Source organism: Triturus cristatus, chromosome 4_1, assembly GCF_964204655.1.
Source record: "Triturus cristatus chromosome 4_1, aTriCri1.1, whole genome shotgun sequence".
Taxonomy (NCBI): Eukaryota; Metazoa; Chordata; class Amphibia; order Caudata; family Salamandridae; genus Triturus; species Triturus cristatus.
The window spans coordinates 1237435531-1237449570 of record NC_140585.1 but is presented as its reverse complement, the minus strand read 5'-3'; the positions used below and the strand labels follow the sequence as shown (position 1 = coordinate 1237449570).

Below are 14040 nucleotides of genomic sequence, written 5' to 3'. Positions count from 1 at the left end.
TTATGTTAATAAATTTATTAGGCGCACAAATACCCAGAGGTGTCTTGGCGCTGGTGGTCTGGAGTAGGCAATCTCATGTAAGGCAAGGGTCTCTATCTGTTAAACAGCCAAGTTTTCAGGGCCTTCCTGAAAACAGACAAGGTCGGAAGTGTCCTAATGGAAAAGGGAAGATTATTCCAGAGTTTAGTCTCTGCCACCCTAAAGCTCCTGCCACCCCAGCTGGCTTTAACAAATCTTAGGGTTTCTATCAATTTAGCTCCATCTGAGCGAAGATGCCTTTTAGGGGCATACCAGTGTAGCAGGCATCTCAGGAATTGAGGGCCAATATCATGAGGTGCCCTATAGGTAATGCAAAGGACCTTAACCCCTTCGGTGCTCATGACGGAACGGTTCCGTCATGAGCCACGGTTGAGCTGTGCTCATGACGGAACCGTTCCGTCATGACCACGCCCGCGCAAGAAACCGTCAGCACAGCGGCGGAATTCGCGCAGCATGGAAGGGGTTAAAGATGATATAGCTCTTAACTGGGAGCCAATGCAGCTTTTGCAGGTGTTTTTTTCCGACTGAGTGAAACTAGGGGATTCCTAACAAGAGCCTAGAGGCCACATTCTGGTTCATTTGCTACTTATTAAGTTGCTTCTCAGGCATACCAAGATACAACCCATTGCAGTAGTCTAGTTTGGCAATAATCAGTGAAGAAATCACAATTTTCTTGCTGTCCGCAGGGATAAAAGGTAGTATTTTTTTTGATTACCTTGAGAAGAAAAAAGCTAGATGAGGAGATGGCGTTAACCTGTGCCTCAAAGTTCAATTTATTATCAATAATCACATCAAGGTTCTTTGCTTTGGCGACTGGAATGGGTGCTGTCCCTAGTTCATCTGGCCACCAACTCTGTGACCAGCCTAGCGAAAATCTGCCAAAAATGACTATTTCAGTTTTATCTGAATTCAATCTGAGACAATGAGAGCTCCTCCAGGAGCTAGCTGCCAGCATACAGTCCTTAAATGTTTGCATCGGTGGCAGAGTATTTTTAAAAACAGACAAAACAATTTGTGTATCGTCTACATATGATGTCAATGCCAATCCCAAAGATCTAATCAGTGTCACTAGTTCAGATACATAAATATTAAAAAGAGTGGATCTCAAGGACGAGCCCTGTGGGACCCCACAAGGAAGGACAAAGTAAGGAGAATCGTAGCTGCCCAAGGCTACTGATTGTATTCTTCTGGACAGAAACGAGGAAACCAGTGTGAGAGCTTTGTGGGAGATACCAATTCAGTCGCTTAAGCAGCAAATTGTGATTGACCGTGTCAAAGGTCACCGACAGGTTGAGCAAAATCAGAGCAGCAGCGCCAATTGCATCCAGAACTGCTCTGATTTTGTCTGTGGCTTTAATTAGGGCCGAATTCAGTAGTGTGTTTTGCCCTAAAACCAAACTGGGTTTCATCTAAACAGTTGTTGTTATGCAGATATTGAGTTAGCTGTTCATTCATACCTTTTTCCACCAGTTTGGTAAGAAGGGGAAGGCATGAGATAGGTCTGTAATTATTCGGTTCAGTGGGCTCGAGGTTAGATTTTTTCAGTAGTGGTAAAATAGATGCCCTTTTCCAAATTGAGGGAAACATACCCTGAACTAACATGGAATTAAAGATGGTGGTAAGACTGGGAGCCTAAGTCTCAGAGGCTTGTTGAACAAATTGGGGTGAAGGGGGTCGTGTGGAGAACCTGATTTGGCCTGCTGAATAAGAGTGGTAATCTTATTAGTAATTGGTTTACATTTAGAAAAAGTTGAAGTATTAGCAGAGCCAACATTGGCTAGGATGCATCCATCTAAGCGTGTCTTAGTGTCAAAAATAACATTTATTTGCTCCACTTTCTTCAAAAAGTATTGTGCTAAGGAGTTGCAAAAAATCTTGTGAATGCTCAGTTGTGTTTTTTTCTGGAGGTACAGACAGTTTGGAGACTACTTGAAAGAGTTCCCTGGTGGAGTTCTTTGCTTCCCCATTTGTTTAGCGAAATAAAAGCGCTTCAATGTCAATATCAGGTTTTTATATTCAGTAAGTAGGGATTTGTAGTTGGAGAGTTCGCTGGCATTATAGTTGCTTCCCCAGCGTCTCTCCTGTCGTCTACACTCTTGTTTCTTAGCTCCATGGGTTTCCGAAAACCATGGAGCAGTAGGTGATTTTCTCTTGTTTGAGCTTTTTTAGGTCTCGCGCCTACCGTTGCAGTGCGAGACATTTAGTAGGTGAAAAACAGGGTTTTGAAAGCTGACCACACACTCGTGCGTGTGATTTTGCTCTCGCTGGCTGCCATTGGGTTTCGCGTGTTGGGCAAAGGCGGGCGCATGTTCCGCCTTTGCTCCGCCCATTCCGACCGGTGTTTAGGACGCGCAGCAGCGCGCGTTCGCCTCGCTGCCGTGCTCCCTTGCCCCCACTCCTCTGTGGTGCGCGCGCGCACCACTGATTAGCCATGCAGCCGGCTTCTAAGAGTCCGTGCTGAAGAATGAATGCGCGCTGGTGATTTATGCTGGCGGTATGCAGTAGTGTCTGCACGCATTAGACAAGCATGACCCCTCGCGCTGAAAGGACGGTGCAGCTCGAGCTCCGGCCCGCCTCCCCACCACGCGCCCCTGCGTGCCTCCCCCCCTACATTCCCATCCAGCGAGTCCTCGGCAAACGTCAACTCTGACAGCATAGAGGACTGCCTGGCTACTCACTGACAGGAATGTCCCAATCCCCTATTACTTATCGGGCCGTCAAACGCAATGTCAGAATGCACGGCTTTCAGTCTCCCATAAATCGAGCGCCGGGCTGCGGTCTCCGATCCTCAGGTTTCCGGGCACAAGCAGCCTCGCAGCAAACACGATTTCCCATCAAGTCTCGCGAATGTAGGGCCGCGGCTATTTAACGCATCAACATTCATGAGTTGTGGTTTTAAGGAGCAGCGAATCCACTGTTTTTTTCCCTAAATTAAAAGGCATCACCCGCTGTTAGACTTCTTCAAACGTGCCCGTTTAGTAAATAATAATACACAGCAGAGCCGTGTGCCACGTTTTACAACAGCAGTAATGAAATTGTTGTCCTGAGCACAAAGATGAACTGTTATTGTGACAGTTATCATGCACTGTGAGCTAGTGTGCCAGTAATCGTGCCCCATCAGTTATTGTGCATGCCATCAGCTGCTTCAGAAAGTGTCTGTGGAGGAAATAATGCCCCATCATATGTTAACATGTCTGTAAACATGACACACCAATTATTGTGACAGTAATCCTACCCCATTAGTAATTTTACGTGAAACAATGTCACAACAGTAACAGTGCATGTTAAATAGTTACTTCTGATTCGTTAACAGGCTTGTTAGTCCCTCCTTAGCAACACTTTGTCTGCATTTGTAAGCTCCCATGTGATTCTTTCCGGGTTGATGTCGGCGAGTCACGAGTGCTCGTGATAGAGGCCTGTGTTACCGTGAAGAGTGTGTTTGTGTGGCTGGGCTTCAAGCAGGTGTGTGCCTTCTGTTCTGTGATAAATGAGAGGCGGGGCTTGAGGCACCAGGTGTCGTTTATCAACGTGACCTCTGTGAAGGTTGTTATGTTGACCCGTCTGTGCATTTCTTGGACATTGTGCGCCGGGCGAGGTGGTGTGAATGGAAGAAACACGTTGTTTGTGGAACAAAACTGTAAAATGAAGTTACTGTAATTGGAGTTCTTTACATAGTCCTAGAATTACGAACATTAGCCTGGGTTACGAACTCTTCCTCCACAAAATAGGCAATAATAAAAAACGCGTTCATAAAGTTACTCTGGCTTATTTCATTGGTCACAGACCAGATACATTTTGAGCTAGCCTAGAGGGATAAGACACCTGCCGCAGAGATCTATATGTTCACGCACTTATCACGGTATAATAACACCCGTAAATTAACACTTGTAGTAGAGTGATCTATGTGCATTCTCGGGTTCGAATCATCCTAGAATAGCTCAGAGGGTTAATTTACCTGCTGATTGTAGCATGTATGTGCAGGTCTGGACCTTATGTAGTATATCTCACTGGGTTAATACTTTTTTCAGAGCTTCATGTGCTGCTTGCAGATGGCAGGTTAAGATCCTGGTAAAAGCGCTCAGTTTGATATATGGCCACTTCAAAGAGCTCACAGTATCTATCGTTCAAGGCATAAGTGTCAATCCTTGCAGGGTTTAATCTGTCATTATTCTAAGGATGACATAATGGAGTTTGTTTGGTAGCAATGAACTCATAGTGCTATTAATTGTTTACAAATACGTTTACACAATGAACAAGCATTTGCTATGCAATAGGTCTCGCATTTGTAAAAGTTTGAGCTATTAGCGTTGCTGATAATGCAATGCCAATAACTGAAACATTTAGTAATGCAAGACCTATTGCATTGCAAATGCTTGTTTTAATGAGGAGCTACCTTGTCGGCAACGGATAAGGGCCAGTTATTGAATTGGAGTGAGGCTAATTGCACATCTTCTGGGAGTTTATTTTGGGTATTAGACAGTTGAGGACTCAAGCACATTGCCATCAACCTGGTTCCAATAACGATAGGTCCTAGTGAGTTGCTTTAGATTATTAACTTTGTCCATGGAAGGGTTGTTCAGCTCAAAGATGATTGCTGAGTGATCCGTCCAAGTTAGAGGTAAAATCTCATTGATCACAGTATGGTCGCTATTAGTGTGGGGCCTGTAACAATTTGATGTAGACCAGCCATAGTCATAAGATCGATTAGGGAAACAGTGTTTGAATCTGAACTGTCTTCGAGATGAAAATTAAAATCCCCCAAAAAATGGATTGAATTCTCAGTAGCACAGGTTTCAAGCAGCGTTTTAATGGAGTTAAGGAATCCAGTTTTCACCACTGGCGGGCGGTAGAGTAAGACCCCTTTAAATGCAAGATAGCACGGTCACTTGTCAACCCCTTATAGGACTGTTCTTCTAAACTTAAGGTAAGTATGGGGCAAGGTTCCAGGCAGCACCAACCGGTCACCTCGGTCTGCTTTGGGGCGTCTGGGTGCAGAGGTGTTTTTCAGCATCGGTTCCCCCGTTCAAGTCAATGGCAAACGGTCCTATTTAAAAGAAACTGCAAGCAGGGACTGGGGGGCAGTCCAGTTGAACCAACAGGGGGGCTCAGGTCTTGGGCCCAGAGGGACACAGTCGGTCCACTCGAACTCGAGCTGGAGGCGCTTGTGTGCGGTGGTGCTTTGTACGGCGGGGGTCACGCTGCTCGAGACTCATGCGGTTCTCGGTTCCTGCAAAAAGAGGCTGCAGGCGGCGATTCGGTGACCAGACTGGCCAATCCCATGGGCGGGTACAGCTCTTGAGGGTCTCAGGACCACTTTAGCACCGTCACTTGCCTCGTACTCGGGCTGTGGAGTGCTGGAGCAGGGGTGCTTTGAGGAGTTGAATCGCGGTTGGTCAGGGGCTCATTCTGTGTCTTGGTGACCTGGTGAAGAGGGGAAATAGGACAGCAGGGCCACATTTGCAGCTGGCCTGACGTCCCTCGACGGTAGGTCATGCGTTGTGCTGTTGGAGTCCAGACTGGACCATCAACAAGCCTTGGTTGCTGCAACTGCACCGGTACCCAGGTTATTGTTGCTGGGTGGTTCCTGGGGGTTCTGGCATCACCTCACTTGGCAAGGAGACAGATCTGACCTCCAGGAGCATGAAGACCTTTCTCCTGTCACACAGCTCCTGAGGCAGCTTTCTTTGTCCCACAGCAGGGGCATTTTACAGAAAGAGAGGGGGGGTTCAGAAACTCCTCTGTGGTCGCAGGCTGGTCAGGACCAGTCAGCCAGCACACCGCAGTAGTAGAGTTCAGGGGGTACCTCTAAGGTACCCTCTGGGTGCATGTATTAATAACTCCATCACTGGAATCAGTGTGGGTTTATTAATACGAGGTGTTTGATACCAAACACTATGTGTTTCAGTGAAGCCTTTATGTAGCAGGGGAACTCGCTTTGACCAGTGCCCAGTACATACCTTAAGATGGCCTCCCTGTTCACTTGTAATATCTAGTAATAGAATTAGACATCACAGGGGCATATCTGCTCGTGCAGATATGTCCTGACATAAAATATAATGCATCTTGCCTTAGGGCTCAAAGGCCTGCTGTAGGGGTGACTTATTTATATTAAATGCTGTGACTTTGGCAGGGCGCACAGGAGTCTGCCATGTCATGTTTTTACTCGTGGTTTGCACCATGTCACACAGTCTGGTCTGGAAGTCTGGGTGGAATTTGTGTGTGGGCTCCTTAAGGTGGTATAAGATATGAGGCAGCCCTTAGGGACCCTCTTTATTACCCATGCCCTGGTTACCAGGGGTACCATTTACTAGGGTCTTACAGGGGCGCTAAAGTCCTAGTCTAATTGCAAAAAATCAGATATACCTTGTTTTAAGGGAGGAGCACTGGCATTGAAGTCTGGTTAACAGGCCTCAGTGCACTGTCAGCATCTAGTAGCTAAAAGGGGGAGGGGCACAACTGCAACAAAACCTAGTTTACTACACAAGGTATAAGAATGTGAGGAGTGGTGTCTTGACGAAGTTGGTAAGAGTTTCCATCTTTTGCCCCACTGTGGAGTAACTTCTGCAGACTCCCCATCGGGAACTGGTGAACAAGGCTGTGGTGGTATTACTCTTCTGGGAGACACTGAATAGCTTGTTGGCACCATCAATGGACCTTATGGAAAACTGAACAAAGTGGAGCAGCTGGTCTTGATGATATGATTGGCCACGGTGGGAAGGCCAATGGTACAGAAAGTTGTTGAAGAGGGTGTTCTAGTGGTACTGGAAGAGGCAATATCATCAGCATTGAAGTTGATCTCGATGGTGGCGAATGGTGTCTTCTAAGTGTCGACAATTCTGCCACTGAGAGTCACAACGGAAAAGGTCAAGACATCAGTAAAGGCTTCTCTGTTGCAGGAGTTGACGTCCGTTGGTGTAGTGGGAAAGGTAAAGTGTTCGGTACCTATGGTCAGGTTGGTTCAGATCCCCATCTTGAATTGAACTGGTGCTCATGGGGGTAGCAGGAGTGCTTGGAATAATGCGGATGGTGTCTTCTGCGTTTTCTGTATCTAAATATTCATTGTTGGGGTCTTTTTCATGAAAGTGCACAGACTCAGTAAAGGGAGATCCCTTTCTGAAATGCTTTCCTCTGCTTTTTTCTTTCCCAATGGCCCAGACGGTCCTCTCGCTTCCCTTTGAGGCAAATACCCTTGCAGTCCTTCTGAACGGTCTTCATACTTTTTGACTGAATTTTCACGGTTTGGCAGTATGAATGAGAGGTAGACAGACCACGGATACTGAGTGAGGTCTGAGGCAGCTTTTTTCGTGACACAGGAGGGGCATTTTACAAAAAGAGAGGGCATTATGTGAGATGCACTTATTTCACAGATGAAAAAATGAGGAAGTGTTCCAAACGTTTAAAACATTTTTGAAACCCAAAGAGAAAGCTCCAGAAATAAATGGGTGAATAACTGTAGTAGGTGTTCTGAGATCCTCTTAGCAAGAACCAGAAAAAAGAAAGGCTGTGAGACAAACTACCAGAACAGTGCATGCTAGGAGATGGTAACTGATGACTTAATAAAGAACAGTGTTTGCTATTTGCAGCTTATGTACTTTTGACCTGACAGGCACCTTTTCCTTCATTTTTCTCTTTCACTGAATGAAGGTTAGAAGATATTTTGTATAATGTAGCACATTTCTTTCAGTAGGTGCTGCAATGTGTTTTTTTACTATTATAAAAGAGGAAGTTTCTTTACATATGAAAAATGCAGTAAAAGCTAGACTGTCTAATTATTCACTGAGGTATCACCACACTGTGGAGCATGAAGATGGCTATCTCCAACTACAGATTGACTGTTATATTCAGAAAAAAGTCCTGAGGTCCTTGCATGCAGTCAGGAATATTTTATGTTTAGGACTGTCGATGAGGATCCTACATTGCAGAACATGACCTCCTCTTGGCAACATCAAAACTATACATTTTTCACTAGACATTTATTTTTCTTTAACAGCAACAAGATAGTTCTGTAACATCTCGCTAATTTAACATGCAGTAAAAAGAAGGCCTCTGTTGTTATCTCTACCAAAGATGATACAAACAGCTCTGGAAGGCATGTTTTAATGTATTGACTGCCCTCATTTTCGGTTAGACAATGGACGACACAACTGGATTTTAAATCTGTGATTTGCGAGGCAGGAGCTCCTTGAAAGCCCTGCATGTATCTGAATATAATACTGGACCGATCTGGAAGCATTAGCAGTAGATTCAAATTGCTACATGTTGCAAACAGGTTTCACATTTTCACTTTGAATCACAGTTGAGATGGGGCTCCCTTTACTCTCCTACAACACTTGCCCCAATGTGGACATGTTTCCATTAATGAACCATTCATTATGTTTTGAGCAACTTGTAAAGTTGAATACTACTCCCTTACAATTCTTGCCGCAATGTGGATACTTTTCCATTAATGAACCATACATTAGGTTTTGAACAACTTGCAAAGTTGGATACTACGTGTCTTGCCTGTGTATCACAGGACTCCTCTTTGACTTCTCCACACAACTATATATACAGGGAATAAAACCGCCAAGGGGATTTGTCCTTTATCACAATGTATCTATAGAGCCGGGTGATAGAATTACCACTTCCAGGGTTGTTATCATACCTGATGGCAGCGCTCACACTCGTAGGGCTTCTCACCGCTGTGCACCCGCTTGTGCCTATCCAGGTGATACTTCTGAATAAAGCGCATGTTGCACACATCACACTCAAAAGGCTTTTCTCCTGTTGAGGTGCAGAAAAGCAAGTTTAGAGACTAAGCCTTAAACTCTTTTATACCCAGAAAACTAGTGTAACTGTTAAAGACAACCCCTATCAAAGCTGATGAGTCCTCTCATTTTAATTTCACAGACTAATACCAATATGCTGGAATACAATGATTTCACCATTTCAATCACTTAGTCATTCATACAACGACCAATAAGATGACCCAGACTAGATTACTTTATTACTTTCTTTGCCTTCAAGAACATATATCCTGTTTATATCACACTCTATTCATTCAAATGTTATACTCCATTTCATCCCAGAAATTAAAAATTATTTCATTAATTTCAGTTTCTCCGAGAGGACGCCTTGTACTACAGGTTTCTCTGAATTTACCAAAAAACATTCCAATTTAACTGTACCATGTCCACCTATCTCCATTTTTTATAATTCAGATCACTGTAAACATGAGCATTTAACTGTCATTTATACTTAGTTCTCCATATTAAAGATAATTTGGAGGTTTCACTTCAGAAACCATTACATTGTATTTACAGCACATCAGCAAAATGAATATGGCAAAAAAGGGTAGTTAGACCTTATACAGCTTGTAACGCCCCCCCACTCATTATGCCAGCTCAAATACAGACAGACAATTTTGGGGGGGAGGGGGAGGGGTGCGCGGAGGGGTGTTTGCTTTTTTAATTACTCCTATTAGAAGGTCACTCAATATACTCATAACACCTTTTTGCACTCAGGAACCTTCGGTCAGTCTTCGCCAACTAAAAAACCTATCCCCGTGACAGTTCTCATGATCCCTCATCATAGAACAAAACTAACATCCTGTCACCTGTATGCTTATTTATTTTTCACATTGCATAAAAATCCTTCGGCAGAACACTATATAATCAAATATATACATTTCAGCAAAACAGACATGAAATAATTTAATAAAACATCAAATAAAAAGTATAAAATAACCATTATTTTATCAATATTTACACATAAACTTTTCACTGCCAAAATTGTGGGGAGGGTTATTTTGGGGAAATTTGAGGAATAGGCTGGACATATGTCCTTTTTCACACCATTCCAATGCGGCTTAAGACCTAGTCTAGGAAAGATAGAACAGGCTTTTAATTTCCATCTTATCGGGGGCAGATATGTCAAGGCCAGGAGAGGTGCCTTTCATATGGCATTTATGGACCTCTCCTGTGCCTTTGACTTTGTTGACAGGAAGAAACTATGGGTTCTAATGCTTCAGGCAGGAGCTGAGCCAAGTTTGCTGGATTACATTGGGAAACAGCCCTTAAAGTGCATTATTCATACTCCGAGGATTGCACAAAACCTATTAAGGTGACCACAGGAGTGAGACAAGGCTGGATTTTGGCTCCATTTTTATTCTAATTTTACATTAATTCTTTCGCTAGATCTCTGGGGGCATGTACTAAAGATATTCCGCGAATCAGTTCTCGTGTAGTTCCGATTCTGTTATACACTGATGATGCTGTTCATCTAGGCTTAAAATCTAATGCCTCCCAAGTCTTTTAGACGTTTTAAATAATTTTATGAGTAGTCTTAGCCTTAAAGTAATTAATCAAAAATCATATAATATGACCTGCGGTCCTAAAAAAAAAAAAAATCTATTGATGGGATACCGTTTGCGAAGGTATCCTCCTTTAAGTATTTGGGCCTCTTAATCAGTGTGAATGGGTCGTGGGAGCGTTTAATCAACCAGAGAATACAAAAGATGGGGCTGAGGGGGAAATGATATTTCGATTTTCAAAGAAATTGGGCATAAACCATTTAAGGAAATGCTCCAGCTATATAAAAGTAAATGTTTATCCATGGGTGTTTATGGAGCAGTAGTATGGGGTTACATAACTTCTGGGAAATTGCAGACGATGGAAAACATGTTTTTAGCTAGACTTCTAGCTATACCAAAATCAACTTCAACTTTCATTACACATGCAGAGGGGGTGAGGGGGGTTGGTTTTGTGGTGGACTCAATCAATTTAGCTCCGCTGCTATTCTGGTTAAAACTCTGGAGTACCCCTAGGGCTGTTCTAGCAAGGGATGTTCTGATTGATTGCTTAAATCTCGATAATGTGAATGCTATCCCATGGCTGGCTTATGTAAAAAAAACTAAATAACTCTACACCTTGGGTCTGACTGATCGTTTTTATCTCCCTGAAAAAATAGCCCTGAAAAAAGGGAGTCCCTTACCCTAGAAATCAGTTCTCAGTACAGGGAGGATGGGTGGGGTGGTGAGGAATCCATAACTAACCTATGTCTCTTAAAGATATATCGTTACCGAAGGTAAGTAACTTGTTCATCTGAAAGAAACAGTTAGTTATGGATTCCTCACCTTGGAATAGATACACCAGCAATACCATACCAACCCAGTAGTGGGTCTGCGAACCAAGTTCCCACCAGAAAGTCCTGGAGAACTGAACAGCCCAAAAAGCCGCCCCTCCAGACTTGGCTGTCCTGGCAATAGTGTTGGGTAAACGTGAGCAGTGAAGCCTGGCAGATGTCAAGAAGGGGGACTCCACGTCCCAAAGCAGTAGTGGCTGCCATCGCCCTGGTGGAATGGGCACGCAACCCAACGGGAGTTTCTTTTTTCACTAAGGAATAGCAGATCTTGATGCAAAGAACGACCCATCGGGAGATTGTTCGTTTTTGCACAGCCCGACCTTTCTTGACACCCACATAACCAACAAAGAGTTGGTCATCCACCCGGAATTGTTATGTGCAATCCAGATATTACGAAAGCGCACGTTTTGGATCCAGGCGGTGGAGCCTCTCTTCCTCTTTAGAAGGATGCGGAAAGAAGGTGGGAAAAGTGATTGTCTGTCCTATATGGAAAGAGGTAACCACTTTGGGAAGGAAAGAAGGCCTAGTGAGGAGGACAACTTTGTCTGGATGAACAGCCAGGAAAGGAGGCTTAGAAGAAAGGGCTTGTAGCTCACTCACCCTTCGAGCAGAGGTGATGGCAACCAGAAAGGCAGTTTTAAGGGTGAAGACTCTGAGAGGACAGTTATGTAGCAGCTCGAAAGGAGCGCACATAAGGTAGGTCTGAACCAGGTTCAAGTCCCACTGGGGCATTACGAAAGGAATGGGAGGAAACAAGTCAGTAATACCCTTAAGGAAGCGATTTACAATAGGGGACTTGAAAAGAGAAGGCTGGTCAGGAAGCCGAAGAAAGGCCGAGATGGCCAAAAGATAGCCTATGAGAGTGCCCAGAGCAGAGCACTGCTGGGCCAAAGAAAGAATGAAGAAGAGAACCTCTGAAAGGGGTGCAGAAAGGGGATCCACAGCCTTTGCTGTGCACAATGCCACAAATTTGTTCCATCTACAGGCGTATACCGTTTTAGTGGAGGGACGTAGGGCTGCCAAGATAACATCACAGACTTCGGGAGGAAGGTCGAAATCTGTCAACTGTCGCTGCTCAATAGCCACGCAAGGAGGTGGAGGCTGGACAGGTTCGGGTGGGGGTCCATCCCCTGCTGCTGTAACAGAAGATTCTCCCGAAGAGGCAGTCTGATTGGAGGATCGATGGCCATGTGTAAAAGCTCGGGATAACAGACTCTTCTCGCCTAATCCGGGGCCACAAGAATGACTTGGGCCCAGTCGCGCTTGATCGTCTGCAGCACTGTGGGCAGAAGTGGTATAGGCGGAAAGGCGTATAGAAGACCGCAACTCCACTCGCGACAAAAAGCGTTGCCTGGCAAGTGCCGCCTTGGAAATTCAAACGCGCAGAGCTGCTGACATTGCACTTTCTCTTCGGTGGCGAATAGATCTAACCAAGGCCCTCCTCACTGCTGAAAGAGACCTTGCACCACCTCCGAGTGAAGACGTCATTCGTGAACCATCAAGCACCTGCAGCTGAGTTTGTCCGTCCTGGTGTTAAGAGAACCTACCAGGTGTTGAACCACCAGAGATATGCACTGATGTTCCAGCCATGTCAAAAGGCGGACAGCCTCTTGACATAGGGTCCACAACCCCACCCCACCCTGTTTGTTGCAGTACCACATGGCGGTGGTGTTGTCTGTGAACACCTGCACCACACTTCCCCGGAAAGAGGGAAGGAATGCTTTTAGTGCAAGAAGAATTGCCCGAAGCTCCAAAAGGTTGATATGGAGCACTGACTCCGCCGGAGACCAGAGGCCTCTGATCTCCGCCTCTCCCATGTGGCCGCCCCACCCCAGCAGTGATACATCTGTCACCACTGTGAACTCTGGTTGGGTAAAGGAGAGGGATCTGCCGTTGACCCAATCCTAGTTCGTTAGCCACCACTGCAACTGGTGTGCAGTGCCCTCCGAGATCTGGACGCAATCGGAAAGATTCCCCTGATGCTATGCCCACTGGAACTTCAGGTCCCACTGCAGAGCCCGCATATGCCAACTGGCATAGTCCACCAGCAGGATGCAGGAGGCCATGAGGCCCAGTTGCCTCAGGGTCATTCTGACCGAAACCCAGGATAGAGGTGGAAAGATCGGAATCATAGCCCGAATATCCCAGATTCGCTGCTCGGGAGGATAAGCCTGAAACTACGCTGTGTCCAGAGCCACTCCGTAGAAAAGGAGCTACTGAGAGGGGATCAGGTGTGACTTCCGCACATTGATGGTGAACCCAAGCGAATGCAGGTCGGCCATAGTCTGGAGGTGGGAGACGACAGTCTGGGGCAAACCCGCCTTCAACAGCCAGTCGTCGAGATAGGGGAAGACTGGAACCCATGATCTGCACAGATGAGCTGCGACCACCGCCATCACTTTCGTGAACACCCAAGGGGCGCTGTTAAGGCCAAAGGGGAGCATGGTAAACTGAAAGTGCTCGTGTCCTACCGTAAACCACAGGTAACGCCGACGGGCCAGCAGGACGGGGATGTGAAAATAAGCGTCCTGCAAGTCCAACGCTACCATCAAATCTCCAGGGTCGAGAGCAGACACGACCTGAGCCAGTGTCAACATCTTGAACTTCTCCTTCCAGAGGAAGCGGTTGAGGTTACCGAGATCCAAGATAGGACGCAGCCCCTTGTCCTTCTAGGGCACCAGAAAGTAGTGGGAATAATAACCACGAAAGACTTCCGGAGAAAGAACGCGCTTGATGGCTCCCTTGGCCAAGAGAGATGTAACTTCCTGTTGGAGAAGGGCCAGGTGATCCTCTGACATGAGATGGAATTGAGGTGGCATGGCTCTGGGCGGAATGTAGCGGGGCACCCCTTCCGTAGCCACCAAAGGGGCAAGAAGCAGA

The 14040-nt window shown here is 45.6% G+C and overlaps 1 protein-coding gene across 5 annotated transcripts in view; it reads right to left on the bottom strand.

The window, feature by feature from the left end:
• Positions 1-14040, bottom strand: part of ZNF740 (zinc finger protein 740) — a 240497-nt gene that overhangs the window by 16198 nt on the left and 210259 nt on the right. For all 5 annotated transcript variants that reach the window (XM_085654652.1, XM_085654655.1, XM_085654653.1 and 2 more), the window contains exon 6: positions 8684-8802. In XM_085654652.1, the coding sequence (XP_085510778.1) occupies positions 8684-8802 (119 nt within the window). The remainder of the gene's footprint in view (positions 1-8683; positions 8803-14040) is intronic.